This window comes from Pogoniulus pusillus, chromosome 22 (genome assembly GCF_015220805.1).
Source record: "Pogoniulus pusillus isolate bPogPus1 chromosome 22, bPogPus1.pri, whole genome shotgun sequence".
Lineage (NCBI taxonomy): Eukaryota > Metazoa > Chordata > Aves > Piciformes > Lybiidae > Pogoniulus > Pogoniulus pusillus.
Window position 1 is genome coordinate 8,069,822 of NC_087285.1, and position 19,413 is coordinate 8,089,234.

Consider the following 19,413-nt stretch of genomic DNA (forward strand, 5'->3'; position numbering starts at 1 on the left):
CCCAATGCAGTTCTGTGCTTCTAAAGCTGAAACAGTGAAGAGAAGGAAATTTCAGGTAATCACAAGTAATAGGAACTCTGTTCCAAAAGAGGCAGGTAACTCAAGAAAGGAGAATGTGTATGAGCACAGAGACTGGAAAAGGCATATAGAGACTTAGAATTGATATTTAAGAGGCTATATGAAATTCCTTCAAAAATTCTGAGGGAACTAAGAGCAACTAAGTTACTTTCTAGTAAGAAGAGATGACAAAGGAGACGTGACTCTAGCACTATAAATATAAGCTCTGGATCCATATGTACCACAGAGACTGACTTGGATTTACATTGGGTTAACAAGAAGCAGGGCTCAAAAAGGAGTGAATTGTGCTGGCAGATGGCTCATTGTCCTCCTCCCCATGCTTCTGACTTGTACAGCATTATCTGGAACTGAAGTAACTAATTAAAGTCCGTTAGATGCAATGCATGTCCCAACACAAGAGGAGGCAGGAAGGCAGGTTTACTTCATAGTATTTGCGCTAGTAATCTTATTTCTAAGATTATTATTTCTCCGAATGAAAAGATAAAAAAGCTTTCATGATGTGATACTTGTAGATACCCACAGGCTTTGATCGTTATCAGAAAAGGTTTGTGCGGGTACAGCAGGTGGAACTTCATTGCTTTTGAAATACACAATAGACTGAAAAATGCAAACACGTCAGGGGGAAAAAGCTCTACAGCTGAATACGAGGGCAGCTCTCTGCAAAAGCTATTTCATACCCAGTGTCACACAGCAATCAAGGATCCTGCCAACTCTTGAAGTGACAATAAGCTACCACAGAGACAACACAATCTGCTCATAGATTCACTTCCCTTTCTCCTAAAGCCCAGTGCTGCTTTAGAAAACAAAAATACTGTGTTGTGAACTTAATCCAATGCTACTGGGCAGAAGATTTTTTGTTGTTCTTTTATTCTCCCTTTCTTACTAAGAATGGGAGCCTCCTGTGACCTGGCAAGTACCGTTGGATCCTTAGGTGGTTACAGTGGGCAGATGCAGCCCAAAAGAAAACAATCATTACAATTTTACTGTTGCCACTGAAAATGACAGCATTTCCCTTTTCTAAACAGAACAGGGAAAGAATTAATCACAGCCTGTTCCTCCCATTTCTCTTTCAAGAAAAATCTTCTTTAGTCTCAGATTCTGTAGCTGTGGGGAGAAAGCTGAGCAAGGGGGAGGTTTATTATTTTGGTGCGTCACATTAAACGGAAGGCAGAAAAAAAACAGGCAATAGTATCTATTGCAGCCTGATGCTAGTATATTTCACAGCTTTGCCTGTCTCACAGCCCCAGGCAAATACATGCCCCTCTCCCTGCTGTGCCTTCATTTCATGCTATAATGCTTCCAATTCTCCTTTTCAAAAGAATTATGTACATTATCTACCTGTTGCACACAATCTCCTTCCTATGGCCACTCATAACCTTTGCAGATGTGTTGCTCCATCACTATCAGTAAAAGCTTGAGTCATTTGGTTCAGGGAGGAAATAGCATCTGGGAAAAAGTGCCTTGATGATTAATTACAAAAAGAAGGCAGGTTCCTCTTGCTAAATGCTATCTAAAAGGAGAGCAGGGAGCTGCGATAAAAAATGAAGGTAACAATATGAAGCATGAAGTTCTCTAGACTTGACTTATTAATTTTTATTTTTCACTATGCTGCATAGTTCTTTCTTTAGAGTTTCATTTAATTAAGGAAATAAAGTCCTGTTTAGCCCATCTGCATCTCCAAATGTGTCCTCTTGGTGTAATCTTCCCCATGTTCCTCTACCACTTCAGTCTGATGAACATTGAACATCTCAGCTTTTCTTTTCCATTCCCACTAACCACTCCTTTCCTAAACTTGTACAAGGAGCATTTCCCTTTTTCTTAATTTACTGAACACTTACATTTGTTTCTCATGCCAAGTTCCCTTCATGATATTTTGTCAAATTCAAAGCAATGTGGACAATGCAGAGATTACTGCAGGACATCAGAATTTTGTGACTCAAGAACTGGTCATTTCCTGGGTGTTCAAGTATGAAGCTCGCCTGAGTTTAACTGCTCATGGGTGTAATCCTGACATTGGCTGAGCATCTCTTCTCCCATGAAGCTCAAATAGTCTGTGCATTCTCATCACTTCTCAAAGACTAGGTCAGGATAAAATTCCTCACATTAATTCTTGAACCAACCCTTCACATTCACTGCATTTCCCCACAACAAAACCGTATTACTGACTATTGATGTGTATTAACTAAATCACATCAAAGTAACAGGCTCCTGAAACAAGAACCCTTTGGGAAGAGAGATGCATATTTACAAAAAGACTTAAAATTAAAATTCTTTCCTCACACACTGAGTATGAGACGTAAAAACTGGACAGTAAGTACCCCACAGACAGCCAGGATGCTGACAAGTTACAAAGCACTGCCAGCCCAGTGGGATTGTGCAGGCTCATCCCTGGATAACACCAAACACTGCTCATAGTCTGACTTTGAATGATGAAGATTCATACCTCATGCACTTTTCTGCACAGAGACGTGCTGTGTTAAATCCTGGGATGAAACATACTCCTCAAAATGAAAACACAGAAAATTCCTGCTAAATGCCAAGTCTAAAGCAGCCATGATTCAAAGGGACAACTTGAGCAGAACAGGTGCCAAGGATGTCTGTTCTCCGGATTGATTTACAAACTAAGATTCTTCTAAATCATTAGATGTTCCTCCTGTCTCATGTGAGCAGACAGTGAGTCGAGTTCAATGTATCTCATAGCCATCTGGAAACTCTACAGGCAAGGATATCTTCTCCAGTGAGCTTTTGAATAGAATTAGCTTTCATCCAGCTGAAATCTTTGTTCTGAAGCTGTACAATCCCTGCTCTCCTGCTTCATAAGTCAGGTTTATGCCTTTTCCATGTGGTTTTGATATACTTGTAGAACTGGAGACCAAGGGAAAAACAGCCTAATGCCTCAAGGAAAGGACACCCAAGATAAGAACTCACACAAAATATTATTCTCAACCTCACCAGGTACTGTGTTCTGCACTGTTGCTCTTCTTAGCTATGACCTTTCATAAATGATATCAGATGGTGTTTGCCTTATCCAATAGCTTGGGCCATTGTTCCAGGCATGCATGCACATACATAACATTAATTTCTCTAGCCTATTAATAAAAGCAGAAGAAAATAACAATGGCAAACTGGGTACAGATTTATACCGATCTGTTCCTGTGGCTACTTTCCTTTCTGAATTATATTTATGCATTTTCATTTCCAGTTTAAACATGAATGTGACTAATTACCTTGTTGCTATGATGGCCACAATCCAAAAACCTAGATAAAAGCATGTCATCATTTCAGTTCTGGTCATGAATTTTGTGGCTTGAGTCGCAAGTGATTGAAGACTTTAACAAGCATGCCCAAGGAAACCTGACTGCAAATGAAGTTGTCTTTATTTTATTCTCCCCATAAAGAGAAGGTTTAGCTCAGCATATAGCTTGCAGAGAGACACAAAACACAACGACTTGTTTTGGGCTGCTGCCATTCTGTTTCATGCTGCATCTCCATCTACGGTCATTAATCTTTTACCATCGGAAACAGAATTAATCATAGTATTTTTTTTTTCTAGAGAAAAAAGACAAACATCATAGTGATTTTTATAGGAAGCAGTGCAAGAAAGGTACTCCATCAATAACAGTCATTTTCCTATTTTTCTTCTCACTACACACTAATAGATTTGCTCACTGAAAACTGCTTGTCTTTATGGTACACAAAAAAAGTAGTAATTGAAACTACAAATAACCAATAGCAAAAACACACAAAGAAGCAGTCTGCTTAGTTGTGCTGTACAGCGCAATAAATGTCCTTGTACTGTATAGGGCAATAAATGTCCTTTTACTGATAGCTTGACCATAAATAAGAACAGATAAGGTTGAGAAAATGGTGTTTATGTTACTTTGGAGGTTATTATTAGGTGGAAATATTTTTCCATCTAGCTCATAACACAAATTCTTTCCCTAAACTATGATGCAAGTTTTGGTTCAAAACTTAGTAAGGCAAACAAAATATCCTACCAACTTCAGTGGCAGTTTTACTTGAATCAGTGCATGTTACTTGTGGACATAAAATATATATATATATATCTCCTTCAAAGTACATGAATTAATACCATCTTCACATGCCCAGCTTCACTCACGTTCAGGGTCAGAAATGTCCACTGACAGTTGTATGAAAATCTCATACTATTTATTTAGCCTTTTAGGTCTGAGAACTTCCTTGAGCTCAGCTCTCATTAAGGTCAGAAAGAGTTCTGCCTGAATACAAATGACACTCCATCTTCCACTCCTTCAAAAGATGACATTTGCCAGATAGATTCATAGACACCTTCATTGTTTTCTTTAGACATTTTACAATTTAGTCATTCTGTAAAATTCAGCGTTACAAGCTTTTCTCTTTCTCTTTTTGCTTTTAAGACAAGACAGCTAGAGACTGCCCCCTTATTTTTTTATTTCTCCCCCCCCTCCCTAGTCCATAAGGTAATTGGCTTTCTGGAGAACTAACTGAATTTTCCAAATTTAATTTTAAAAGATGCTCCATAATATCCATTATAGCAAACACTGTCCTGCAGATTCAATTAGTGGGCTCTCTGGACCTGCTTATTTCTGAATTGAAAGTGCAGTACAGCCTGGATAAATGAATTACCTGAGCAGCGGAACTTCTTGCTCTTGATCTGGCTGATTCGTTTGTTGGCAAGGCGACGCGGATTGCTGCATCGAGCGCCGCTGGTTTCTATCGGATTATCCTGCAGGTAATCAGCCAGCCACTTCAAATGGCAGTCGCACACAAATGGATTCTGAGCTAAATGTCTGCGAGAAGGATGGGATGTTTAATCAGAAGTGACCTGTGACACTGTACTCCATCACTGTTTTTCACAAACGCAAACCTGAAGAGTAGAGTAATTGAATAAGCTTCCAAAAACCCAGGCCTGGCGGAAACCACACAGAGCTGCACGTGAATGGGAGAATTCTGTGAGCTATCACATTTCGTAGCTCGTTAAGCCTGCTGCAAGTCCTTTCATAGAGGAAATAAAAATTAAGATAGTAAAGTCTGCTTTAAAGGGCACAGACCTCCTGTCCAGAAAGTCCAGTGCTTTCTCCTGAGATCCTGACATGCTGCCTTTAGGGAGAAATGCAACTTTTTAGATGCACCTGACCTGAAGATCGTCTTGTATCCTTGTTGAAAAGAAATGTTATTGGCATGCTCAAGTTCCTGGGAATCAAAATGTGAACTAGTAAAGTAATTTGGATCTGTGAGCAAAGCTAGAAGTGATCTAGTGGTCTTTTCTCAAGAGTGAAACTGGTATTTGCATGTAGCCATCAGCATCACAGCATTCCCCTTATGAACATTTTTTCCTGGAGTAAACATTATTACTTTTGAGGCTGAACTGTTTATGCAAGGTAGAATTTTAGTCTATCCTTCACCAGAATAGTCACAGCGTATTTCCCACACATCTGGAAACAGCTATCACAGCACTGACTTTAACTGGATATTTTGACTTTGTTAATACAAATCTGCTGAAGTATCTCAAAGAGAAACAGTGTTTCTCCACCGCTAGTATGATTTATTCTGCTTGACAAAATTGAGCACTGTATCAGGAGACTTCATAAGGTCTACCTCAGAGCCTGATTCTGATCTCAGGTAACGTGCACCAATCCCTCTAACTTCAAAGGGAGTGGGACACGGCTCTCTGATAACTGCAAAGGCAGTCTATGAAATGACAGATGCTCAAATCTGGTTTGAACAGAGGTGTAAAGTTAGTGCCTCACAAGAACACTGTTCTGTTAGTGTGTTTTTTCTACTTAGAGAAACTTCTTTTCTTTTCTGTTTGCAGCTATATTTATGAATTGTCATTTAACAGAGTAAGTATGAAATACAGAAGGGCAAGGGCTGTCATGGAGTGGGAAATGAAAGCATACACAGCAGAAAGTGCCTGGAGAAACTAAAGATTACTGTTGTACTAGAGTCATTCCTAATGTGAAAGGTCCAGAGAACAAACAAGCATATAGAGGTAGCATATGGGGCCGGTTTTATAGCTCTAGAAAAAAAAAAAAAAAGGTAGAAAACAGCCATCACTTTGAGCTCTAACAATGGGAGAATGAACCAAAACATTTCAAGGAAAGGTGTCTTGGTGTAAAGCAACAAGTCTGTTCTGGGTAGTGACCACCAGGACTGGTGATAAAACCCCAGTGGAGCCCAAGGAGCCATTTTTATACCCTAAGGGTGTTGCCAGTTTAAGGTGACAATTCTTACATGCCTCTGCAAATGAACCTTCTCTGTTGCTCTTGTTTTTATGTATATCTATGTACATACACAGTGCGTTGCAACAGAAGAAAGCAGAGTGAAAAAGCAGGGGCAGGACTGGGGTTGGGAGCAGGCTAATTTTTCTCATGCCTCAGTGGTTTGTAGCAATAGATACTGGCCATGTGTCTGCTGGAAATTAAGGCTGTAATTGTGGCTGCTTTGTGGCTGTACTTGTAGCTGAGGAGGCAGCAGGTATCCTTATTAGTTAATTTTTATATTAAAATTTTATGCAATTAGTTTTGCCAATGCACTTCGAGTATTAAAAGTTACATGTGTATGTGTATATATACATCAGCAGTAAAACAGGATTTGTATTTAGACACATATATATTTTAGTATTAGAAATGCCAGTGCTTGCACACTACATGAACACAGAGAGCCTCTTTTCTATATGTGCACACACAAATATACACATAAACTGACATATGTGATATTGGGTGAGGGGGTTCATCCCAATTTTCCACTTCTGTCAGACTGCCAACTCCAGCTCAGAGGGAAGGGCACTAATTACCTTATTATCCTACCACTTAAGATGAAATCTTTTTTTTTGTGGAGTCATTTTCGTACTTCTGCTTCCAGTTTTGCTTCTGATCACTCTTTTCCTAATGCCTCCAATTCAAAGACTCTCAGAAAATGCTTAGTGGATTGTCTTCATGGGTCAAATACTACAATGCATCATTTCCCTTAAGCAGAAGGCCAGATGAAATGTGGTTCCTGAAGTCACAAACTGTACAGCAGACTCAGACTCAGCAAGGAGAGAAAGTAACTCATTAGCTCCCTAGAAAGTGCTAGGTGATGGCTTTGATAGATTTTGCTGTTCCTATATTGCAGAGTCAAATTTACCTATTACCTTCCCAACAAACAGTATGAATTAATTACTCTGAGGGCTTAATACACTCATGACATCTATGTCACTATGGGCAGGTTGTACTGATAGCTGGCTGTGCTAAATTTCAACAATATTTCTTTTTCTTGCTGCTTTTACTGCTGCCAGAAAAGGGAGGGCTGCTACCCCAGGGTCTATTCCAAATTGTTTTAGTCTCAGAAGCAAAGCCTTTGCAAAACCAAGCAACACCTTTAAGGGAAAAGGAGAGAGCTGTCATTTATGAGGTGCCTGCATACTCACAGAGTCTGGATCGATCGGAGAGGTGCAAAGAGCCCCTTGCTGATGGTCTGCAGTTTGTTGTCATAAAGAGATAGCAGTTTGAGATTATGCAGACCTTGGAACGTGTTTACCCTCAGGCAGTTGATCTTATTGGCATTGAGAAGCCTGAAAACAGAGGAAAGGTGTATAATTCATTAATCTTGTAATAATCAAATACAGATAGACTAAACCTCAGGGTTAAATCTAAAAAACTATTAACCCAGCCACCAAAGCCAACTCACATTTAAAGGTCTTCATTTGTCTGTTACACTAGAAAGGTGAAAAACCACAGTCAGCACTAGTACTCCAAGAGCTGGAGAATATAGACAAGTACCAGTGCTAGCAATATTAAAACACTGACAAGACCTTGTGGGGTTTTTTTGCACCCTCCCCCACCTGCCAGTTTGTTAAAAAAAGTACACAAATATTTAAAGAAGTCTTCAGATTAATACACACAGAAATGACAAATGCTCCCCACTTTACTGTTCTATGCACATGCTCACACCCAAAGTCTACAATCAAAAGAACCCTTTTTTTCAAGTTTTCTTTACCAGCAGCTGTCTTAAATCTAACTGAAATTCCAGAAGCCTGACTTCTTTTGATAAGCGCTGCAGGGTTAATTTGATCATGAAAGAAAAGAAAACACGATTCTCCTCAGAGACAAGAAGAGAGAAGTGTACGGTCTGGACTACAACTTGCTGAAAGGCAATCTCACTTCATACCTAAGGATAGTCAAGCACTGGACCAGGCTGCTCAGATGAGTTGTGCAGTCTCCCCTTATCAGAGGTTTTCAAGATGATACTGAATAGAGCCATGAGCAACCTGCTCCAGTTACACCGCAGTCCTGTGCAGTCATGGAAAAGCAGCACAAAGGCAATTTACATCCCTTTAAAAGATGTATTTTGCACATCTCCAGAGCAGCTGGTTGGCAGAACTAATGAGTTCAGCCAGTACTCATGCAAGTTCTCTTCAATTATCCAGACAGAGTTCTGTCACGTATACAGTGTTCTGTCATGTACACAAGTATATACAATCCCAACAAGAAGCTGGATCTCCCTCTGAGACACTCCGACATGAGAACACTTAAATTATCCCTGTCATCTGCATATGTAGTACTTTATGCACCGAAAGAAAACAGGCAAGAAGTGACCTGTTCTTACAAAAGCCAGAATCCACATCTTTTTTATGAGAAAAATACTACATTGCAAACAACTGATGCTTATTAACTCAGTTCTCTTGGTCATGAAATTCTTGCTTCTTTGCCACTTTGACTTTGAAGGGTTTAATACTGCAGCACTGCAGCTCCCTATGGAGCACCACACTAATACTAAATCAGAAGAAAACGTGTATATAAATAAAAAGAAAGAGCCATCCTCCATTCCTCAGCAAGGAAGCATAGCCTCTTAATCATAGCTCTATCAGTGGAGGCAGCTTCTGCATCCAACAAAATGCATGTACACGGCTATGGGCAACACGGCAACCTGTCAGGGAGGAACTGCATCCTTGTTAGCTGCACATGATGCTTTTCTCTTGTTCCAGAAATTAACCTCAGAAGGTGCTTCTTCTGCGCAGGACACCAGCCTTGCATTACTGAAATCTCTGGAACACTGCAGTCAGTACAGCTCTCTGCTCCTACTGTCCTTTTGGCAGCACCTCATTACTGCAGTGAATGGCTACAGTAATTGTGAGGCATAAAAGATGGAAGCATACTTGAGCAGAGCCCTTTTCTCAAGGAGAACAGAAACACAACACTTTGGAATGAGAGGGAGCCAGAGCAGAACTCATCTTCCTATCCTACAGTACAGTCAACATCAATTTACTAGAATTTTCTTCTTTAAATATTGTGGGAAACAGTTTGATGCCAGAGGACAGAAAGTCCTATGCAAGGCAATGATAAATAAATGAGGTTACATTTTTGCATGAACTACTAACCAAAGCAGCTTCATGAAATCATGAGCTACACCAGTATGACCTCTGTAAAATATATATTACTGTGACTGGTAACCATGTGACACCTACTCCACACTGCTGTTGACTCCACCAGAATTAACAGAGTACTTTTCATATGAGGCTGCAAGAACAGTTTCTGGCACACATCTGACTTCTGAGATTTTGCTCCAACAGCAAGCATCAATGTCACTGCTTACAACTTGCTTCTTAAAGCCATTTGTGTGAACCAGTCCACTCCCTCCTGGTTCTCATGCATGACGCACTTCTCTTTCAAGCTTGCACAGTATCTCTTCCGTAAAGAACTGTTAAGGATCTATCAGACAGCAGAATTAGCCACTGAATTTTAAGCAGTGTCTCTAGACATGCACTTAGGCATTACAAGTCCCTTGGTTTCCAACCCCTGTCCTTGTGCTCTGGTTCCACATTGTTTTTAGGTAATGCACATTAGAATCACAGAATCATTAAGGTTGGAAAGACTTCTAAAATCATGGAGTCCAACCACTGATGTAACACCACCATGGTCATTAAACCATGTCTCACGTGCCACATCTCCATGTTTTTTTGAACACCTCTGGGGATGGTGACACCATCACCTTCCCGAGCAGCCTGTTCCAGTAACTAACCAGTCTTGACGGAAAATAATTTTTTCCTAATGTCCAACCTAAACCTCCCCTAGAACAACTTGAGGCCATTTCCTCTCATCTTATCACCTGATACTAAGGAGAAGGGACTGATCCCCACCGCACTCCAGCCTCCTTTCAGGGAGCTGAAAGGTCTTTCTGAGATCTCCTCTCATCCTCCTCTTCTCCAGACTAAACAATCCCAGTTCCCTAAGCCTCTCCTCACCAGACCTGTTCTCCAGACCCTTCACCAACTCATTACTCTTCTGTGGATCTGCTTCAGCAACTTAAATGTCCTTCTTGTAGTGAGTGCCTTTGACTGTCATTCTGTGACAGAGGCTTGGCATGTAAGTTATAGAGCAAGAAAACTAAAAGCAAATGTGTATGTCCATTTGTTTTGCCAGGTGCTTTCCCTCCCTGTACTATTACAGTAATATTTTCTGTTGCAAGCAGTACTTGTAGCAAAGCACAAAACCCAAATAAAGTGTTTGTTTGGTTTTTTTTTTTCATTTTGAAAATAATCTCATTAATAAGAGAACTACAACTGAACTACACCTGTATACGTGGAAAAGCAGTGTGACTTTTTGTGATGCACACACCACAGAGCTGTGCTGTGCACATGCCATTCACTCCTGAGCAAAGACTGAGCCTGAAGTCTAACCATCATTGATCCCACTCAACAAATCCGCAGAGCAAAAGCTGACCTAGAACTGCAGTGAATGCACAAGATTCAAATTCTTTCTCTGATTAGTTTCAACAAAACATGAATAAACTCAAGGCTAGAAAACAGAATTTAGAGCGTGACATGTTTTGCTGGCTTGGATTTTCAATGGCTACATTTGTGGTGATACAATCTCTGACATTTCTGTAAGAGCCAAGTACCCAAAATGAGAGAAACTGATCCTGTACATAGCCATAAATACAGAGGCACACTCTCTCCTTCAAGCATCAGAGAAAGCAATTTGAAACAGGAAAGTGCTTGTGCAGACTGTGTAGAAGTGGGAATTCAGGTCTTACACAGCTTTTCTGAGGTGACAACACCTATTCTGTATAACATCTATGCAATACCTGTGCAGTACCTAAATCTAAACAGCACAGATAGCATGCACAACAGTAACACAGACGTGGCCACAGCCATGAAATAGATTAATGGCCTATTTCTGATCAGAATCAGTGAGAAAGAGGAGGGGAAGGTGAAAAATGGTGAGAAAGCAGAATAAATCACCCCCAATTTTTTTCTCTCCCACTTACTGTGAGTTAGAGTATGATTTTTGGCCAGAAGCATTAAGGTTTCTATTCCTTAAAAAACTGTGTTCTTTTAAAACAGCCCTTCTATGGATATTCCCCTTTATAAACGCTTATTCTTTGCTTTGACTTTCTTCACTATCACACCCTCCCTAATGGTATCTAATTATTAGTTATCTGTGCAAGGCTGAACTTGCACAGAGTTAAAAGTGGTTTTAAGAGTTGTATTTTTTAAAACTAACATGAAGGCAATGAGAAAAACAGACTCTAGGAGGTAGAAACACTGATCTTCCTTAAACACAGAACCAGGCTGTAAAACATAAGAAGGGTTCTTTTTATTGGACTCACACCAAAAGAAGGGACAATGTTAAATGTTGAGTCTTACTGAGCAAGAACTACATGGTATTTATTTTTCACCAATTTATGATAAAGGTAAATTCCACTGATTTTCCTATTTTGTTATTGACTTGATTGGATGAGATTTACACACGGCCTCCAGATGTGGGACAGCATTCAGAAGGAGGTTAAAAATTCAAGTAGAAATAAAACCACCTACTACCTAGAGGGATGATGGATTATTAACCCAAGCCTCCATTTTCATCCCTCTGGATATGTTAAAAACATGAAGAAATCTCTTGCAAGCCTAGGACCACCACAGAATATAGGAGACCGGTTAAAGACCTTGTGGTTTACACACCACTGAAAGGAATGAGCAGAGCAGTATTACAATTCCATGAACCCATTTCCTGCAAAAGTGAGTTTGTCCACACACACTGAAGTAATAATGTTTCAGCTAAGCTCTTTGAATGAATGTGTACTGAATTGGCACTGTAATTGTATCAGATGCTCACAAGCACCATCTGCATAATTAAGATGGTCCCATAATTGAATTATATGCCCGAGCACAGTTTCAAGTGATTAACATTTAAATAACATTTTGAACTCCAAACCCAAAATGATTGGAAAAAAATGTTTTTTTTTAAAGAGCAAATGGGGATGTTTATACGGCTTTTACTCTTCACAATGTTTGTATTTTCAGCTCAGTGAAGTCAAGTAATCAAACTATCAGTGAATAAGTACATGGAGAAGGAAAGAGCAGCTTATCAACCTTTAAACATTCTGGAGACTGCAGGTTGATTTCTATTGCTACAGGATTGACCAGAAATCATTCTAGCTACATTAGTGAATGAAAAGGAAATTGCCAGGGAGAAAAGCTGCACAGAGCCACTAGAAAACTTCTCTTTTCCACTAGTTTTGTGTTTTGACAGCAATGACAACATGATGAGAATAAAAATGCATCCCAAGAACTGGCTGGCACATCCCACATGCCAGACTCCCCTGGGGGAAAATGAGAACTCACCAAAAATAGGCAGATATAAATTGCATAGACAACTTGTATGGAAGAACAGAACTGGATAACAGTTTTGCATAGGTTACAGCAGAACACAAATCAAATATACATGACTTTTATAGAATATCAATAGCAAAGAGAGTCAAGAATTATCTTTAACACAACTCATCACCAAGAACAGCTGAAGTGCCAGCATGAAAAGTACCTAGTTAAATACTCCATCACTCTAGCAGTCACTGACAAGCCATGTCTAACAACAGAACTGTGTGTCCTTCCTTCCTTATGTACAAAATAATTGTATGAGGTTCCAGGAACATTTTAAAACAGCGTGGAGTGTAGAGTAGTAATCTGACTGCCTTTCACTGTGCCAAGATATTTAGACATCTACTAAAACTTATATTTTGTAATGTAATAACTGACCACTGTCCATCAGTGCTTCAATTGATAATACGCAGTGTGAAATCATCACTATACTTGCTTGAGCCAGCTTCAAGTGCTTCTCCATGTGGAAGAAACTGGATGGTGGAGATGACGATGGCAAATTAATTCAATGAAAACTAATATGGAAAAGTCACAAGCTGATAATGAGTCAAGAAAGCAAGCATAGAGCATAGTTTTGACAGTCTTGTTTGGGGGAGATTTTAAAGGTCTTTTTTAATTTCTCATAGAAAAGACTGTGACTCCAGTTGGAACATCATCCATAAAATCTTGTGGTACCTGTGTTACCACCTGGAGAATCATAAGCAAGTGTTGCTACAGCATCTGGACTTCTGCTACTCAAACTTCAATACTGTCTAACTTAGGCATACAGATAACCACACAGTAATTCAGATGCTCAACAGAATGAGCACATTTCCTCACCTTCCTGCATTATCAGGAAGCTAGTTCCTTGTGTAATTAGAACGCAGAGAGTTTGTGTCAGGTGAGTCCAGCACTGGCGTCAGAAGAGCTAACGAATTACACACTGACGTACAAACTAGCGGTTGTTTGGGGAAGCTGTACGCAGACAGGCTATAGAAATGACACAGAAAAGGCAGATGCTGTTGCAGTCTTTCATTAGTGCTTGACTGTAATTGTATTTCTGTGTCTGGCAGATGCTGCTCCCTCACTTTAACAGCAGTTATTGAGTTTAGTAATGTTATCACAATAACAGCTCAAATGCAGAAATCTGCAGGAAAAAAGCTTGAGGCAAGCGGCTTGAAAACCATTCTAAAGCTATTAAATGGGTCTGTGCAGAGAGTATTCTGCCCTGGCCTAGAAGGACAAAGGTTGCACAACATCTCGGTTGTAGTAAGAAATATTTTGAGCAATCAGGGAAAATTCGGATGCCATTTTCCTAAGAATTTAGAACTACAGAACCCAGAAATGACCTAGGTTACAAAGGACCTCCAGAAGTTGCCTGGTCTGAACCTCATTCAAAGCATGACCAAATTATAGCTATTTAATGCAGATATTTGTTTTTCTGAGAAATGATTGTTTCATCAGATCATAGGCTAATTCAGAATGGCAGTAAGCTTGAGTTTCTTCCATTAGACTCCCCAAACCAGGGTGAGCTGCAAGCCCAGACCAGGTTGCTTTGAGTTTTGTTTGATCTGGTCTTTAAAATCTTCAAGGACAGAGAAAGCACAACTTTCTGCGCAGCATGCTCCATGGTGTGACTTGTATTTGTGAAAATACTTCCCCTCACATCTAGCCAGAAGGTATCTTTTTTAATGCTTATTGTCAATTCTCCATGAGAAAAATTAAGAACTCCATGGAGTAATATTTGATCCACCACTCAAAGCTCAGAAAGATTGCTATGGGAGGAGGGGAGACTACTGTGCTACAAACGACTGGAAACAGGAAACTGACATTTCTTCCTTCTGGCACTTATCTACTGTTTGCATCACTGTTTAATGATAACCAAGTATAAAAGGGTGTAACTTATACAGTATAAAATACTGGCACTGAGGTACATTCTTTAGTGTCATTTTGTATTTCTTGTTTTAAAAATACTTTGCATGGGTTTGTGCTTCACTGGATTTTCTTTGAGCTTCTAACAAGCTCTGAAAGTACACAATAAATAACTGGTTTAAGCCCTTAAGTACTGGGATTAAATTTACAATTACAAATCAATGCAAGCACTTCGAACTTGGCAAAATTTGCCATGGAGATACTTTCCAAGTAACCTCACCACAAGAGCTACCTCAAATATTCATCCAAGCAGACAAAGGAGCACAAAAGCAGGCTAGAAAAGGAAAATCACTCAATGCTGACTTTTGGGAAGACTGATAACAGCAATTTCTGAAAGGACACACACAACTTGTTGCTTCACATAAGTCTACTTTAAAAGAAGCTCAGTTGCAGTTGTCAATATAATTTCTAGTTTCAGTTTTTACCCAGGTGAGATGATTTGATCTGGAAGTCTGATTTTTCACCACTTTTGAAGTTACTTTATCTGTTCAGTATGTCTAATTCCAGGCACCAACGTGACTACTGGTCTTTTCCAACTAGAGTGCTGAATTTTCCCTAATGATCAGACACTAGGAGTAGGCTGTAAGCTTTTGGCTTCATTTTATGATTTCAATATATACACACCCCAGGAGTATCTGTACTTCTGGCAACATCAAAACTGAGTCCACTATAGGGATTCTTTTTTGCCCTCCAAGCCATGAAGATCTCAACCATAAGATCTCGGATCAAATGCCTGAGCCCTTGTATGATTAGTAACTATGCAAAGTAAATTTCCTCAAGGAAAAGGGTTTATTGAAAACTCGTATTTGCCAAACATTTGAAAAATGAGATTTCATCCCACTGTATTGTTTTGCTACACAACCTCTTTAAACTGTAGAGATTTGATGATACCTTCTGTTTCCAAGAAATAAGAGCACTGTGAACCACACAGCGTATGACAGTAATAAAAAGGCTGCCAGAATGTTTGTTTTAATATGGTTGCAGAGAAGAAAGCAGATATGAAAAATACTGGTTAACAAACTTGGTGCCCATTATCCACAGCTCAGTGTCCTGAGCCACATGATTCACAGTTTCACTGCAGACTGGCTCTGTTCATTTGGGAGCAAGCAGAGCAACCGTCAGCTTTATCTGTCACAAGGCTGCTGAAAGAGAAAGCTGCACAGTGTTATGTTGTGCCCCCTGTGCAGTGACTGGCAGACAGTTTGGCAAACACAAGGGCTCCTGAAAGAGCTTGTCCATGTTCCAAGAAAATAGAAAGACAGGTGAGAAGGACATTTAAATATATTCCAGTTTATAGATAGATTAATCAAAGGCCTCCAGGACAGGAGTTCAAAGTGACCACAGCTAACGGTTACTTACTTGAAAGCTTCCACCTTAAACTGTAACCCTTCTCATTATTTTGACATTCAAATGCAAGTTACACAAACAACTGTCATTGATCAAACACTATTTTACAGCTTGGATGGTTTGTTGCCCCAGCAAAATGAAAAGTTCAGTTTGCTGTTAAAAAACCAAAACAAATCACTCCAGACAGTCACCACTGGAAAACAGTTCGGCCCTCTCTAAGCCAAGCTGACCTAGAATTCTCAGAAGACACTCGGTCCAGCCTGATGGATTGAGGATACGGTACAGTAGCTACAGTAGCTTTCTAGCATCCTCTCTCCTGGCAACTTCAACAGGATAAGGACAATAACAGGGTCCAAGAAAAGCTTCTGTTGCACGGAGCAGATGGACAGTTGGAGTTGTGTAATGTTTGCTGCTGTGTTGGTTACAATTGTGCATTCAGGAAGACATACAATTTGTGAAATCAGCAATTCCACAGAAATTCAATTGTGATTATTTATGTGGGGAATGTTAACTGCTTAAGATAGCTAATTATAATGAAGGCTTCAAGAGCAATATTTTCAATTAAATCAGTAGGGTTTGAAAAAAAAAAAAACCAAGCAAAACCAACATCATAACCCAGCAGAAAAATCTTATTACCTACCCATGCCTGCTTATTTTCTTGCCAAATATAATACAATATTGGCTTACTCACCCCAGTCTTACATGACATAAATACAGAATTTTAACACTAGCCAGGCAGTGTAAAACTTGTTTGCAATTCTTTATTTCCCATACACCAGAGCCCAAAGGGGTAGTTCAGGATGCTGCATCTGACTGCAGTGGGTACTGTCTGGAGATGTAAAGCACTTAAACAAAATAATTGTGCCAGAATGAAAGTGGAATAGTCTGGGCCCATATTGTGACAGTATATTTAAAGAGAAGGATAATAACATTTCTGACTCTGATGAGTCTTTTCCAAACCAGTAAATAACAATATTATCTGCTCTGCAATTTCAGAGTAATTATTTTTTTCCTTCTAAATGCAATCTCAATGATTTTATACAGGCCCCACAATGACTCCCTGTTTCTGATTGTCTCCTGCTTCACCATACACCAGTGTATTTTCAAAAATGCTCCAGCTCAAGCTTAGCAAATTACAGCAGCTACCAGGATACCTTAATCAGAGCATTCTTATCAGTGTGTCTCCAGACTAATAAGAAGAAATCCAATCTAGAGCCCACTGAACACTAAATCTGATCAAATCACAAGGCACTCTTCCAAGACAGCAGGTCTAAAACCAACAAATGACACTTATTTTATCAATAGCCGTTAAAATACTACAAGCAAACTCATAATAGCTGCTTCAAAGCCATGATCAGAAAAGCATACAAACATTTGTTTGCATTTAAAGCACCATCATGCAGTGTTCTCCTTGCCAAAACCTACTTTACAGTCAAACACTTTTAAGAAGACCCTGAATGGTTCCAGAGCCACATACTCTGGAAATCCCATAATGGGGCAACCTACTCACACCTTTTCAGCTTTCAGTGGTTCGATGGCATACAGATTTTGCGTCCTTCACAAAAAAAGACACCAGTTGAGAAGATTCAGACTGGAAAAACAGGCTTAAATATGTAACTGGTTGAAAGCTATACTACATACAGACAGGCACTACAATATAAAGGCACTGCAATCTGCCTAATGCTTTATGCAAGTTCTGAATGCATGTTTTTATAGGACACTGAGCCGTGTGTTGAGGGACTATTACTCTTTTTCTTTTCTACTGGGAAAGATCCTACCTGTAAAGTGTTCTGGGTTAGATAAATCAACTTTGTATCACTTTGAACTTGCAACCACAAAATGTGTGAGGAGAAGGACTATGACAAAGCTCAGATTTTTACAATATAGTTTCTTTCTCTGAGGTCAAAGTGACAAGCTAAGTTTTACCTCTCCTTTCACTGGCAGCATCTTCCCTGTACTGAAGGCAACGTGAGCTGACAATGACTAACATGCCAGTTATATTGGCATGTGCTGAGTCCCAGTTTCCAAACGCTTTCATGCACATGGCAAAATGCCTCCCCCACTAAGTACACAGGCTGGCCATAAAGACACTGAAGCACTAACAGTCATGTGAAGCATGGGGAAGCACTAACAATCATGTGAAGCATGGGACAAGACAGAGGAAAGGAGCTGCCAGAAGAAGGATGCACAAAAGATGAAAGCAAAACAATTGGCTGCATGCAGGAGGAGATGAAGAACTTCCCACCATCACAGCTTGGCTGGCATAAACAAACCAAGCTCTTTCTTGTCCTTCTCGAGAATAAAGTGGTCTGTGTTTGCAATTCAGATCTTATGAATAAAGTAATCATCTGAGTAGTCCTTCACTTAACATAAAGAGCAATCTCCATGATTTCGTATTTTAGTTCTTGGGCTTTGCTCATGGATTTCTACTCTAAACCTATGCCCAGTTTTAAGAACCATAAAAACGCAGCGGAGTGCTGCTGGACTGATATACTCCATGGCAATCGCGAACTTCTGGATACTCATTTCTGGTTATGTCAAGTCAGGAGGGCTCAAAATAATGTGTCTAGAAGCTACTTTTTATTTTATAGTTCATATAATTTACTGCTTGGAAGTGGAGATCAACTGATTAACTGATCATATATCTATCACCTTTCCTTTCAGAGTGCTTTATCCATGATGCAGAACACAAGGAATCCATAGTAAACTCATTTTACTCATTTTACTTTTGCTCCTTCTACTGACTGTCTGAAACAGCAGCCCATTTCCCATTCTTTGAAGGACTTACTGGTTCCCAGTGTGACTAGGGAGACAAGAGTGAGTGAAATCTGCAATTTCACATTTGGCTTAGGGACTTACTGGTTCCCAGTGTGACTAGGGAGACAAGAGTGAGTGAAATCTGCAATTTCACATTTGGCTTAGGAAATTTCGTATGCTGCATTAATAACTACTGAGGACTGTATGATATGCATCTTAGCCCTGATCAGAGCTGTGTGTTAAATCCCAAATGGCATAAAATACTCAAATATACAATGCATTCTGAAAGAACATCTCTTGCAACTAAGCCACACTCAGCACAATAACAATATGGAACTGAGCATGGCTGGCGACAATGAGATCTTCCATACTGCCATTTTGCGTTCAAGTGCAGGCACTTCCAACACAGTAGCCCTCAAGGATGGAGACATTTAACCACAAGTGCTAAATGTGTAAAGCCAGTCAGATGGCATTCCCACATCAGTCAGCGGCCAAATTTCCCTTCTTGGACTTCAGCATGTCTCTCATTTCCCCCCCACACATAAATCCTCCGTGTCTATTATCCCTCACACACACTGTGCTGTTAAGCTGTTGGCACCTTTCTTTTTCCCCTCAGCTTTTGCCTCCCTCTTGCATGACACAGAGACAATGGACTAGCACATCCCAGCGAGTTTTTAGTGGAA

General features: G+C 39.8%; 1 protein-coding gene across 3 annotated transcripts in view; it reads right to left on the reverse strand.

Moving 5' to 3' along the window:
- The window catches only part of SLIT3 (slit guidance ligand 3), a 525,031-nt gene that overhangs the window by 133,213 nt on the left and 372,405 nt on the right, over positions 1-19,413 (reverse strand). For all 3 annotated transcript variants that reach the window (XM_064161620.1, XM_064161622.1, XM_064161621.1), the window contains exons 14-15: positions 7,490-7,633; positions 4,705-4,868 (exon numbers count right to left, since the gene is read on the reverse strand). In XM_064161620.1, the coding sequence (XP_064017690.1) occupies positions 4,705-4,868; positions 7,490-7,633 (308 nt within the window). The remainder of the gene's footprint in view (positions 1-4,704; positions 4,869-7,489; positions 7,634-19,413) is intronic.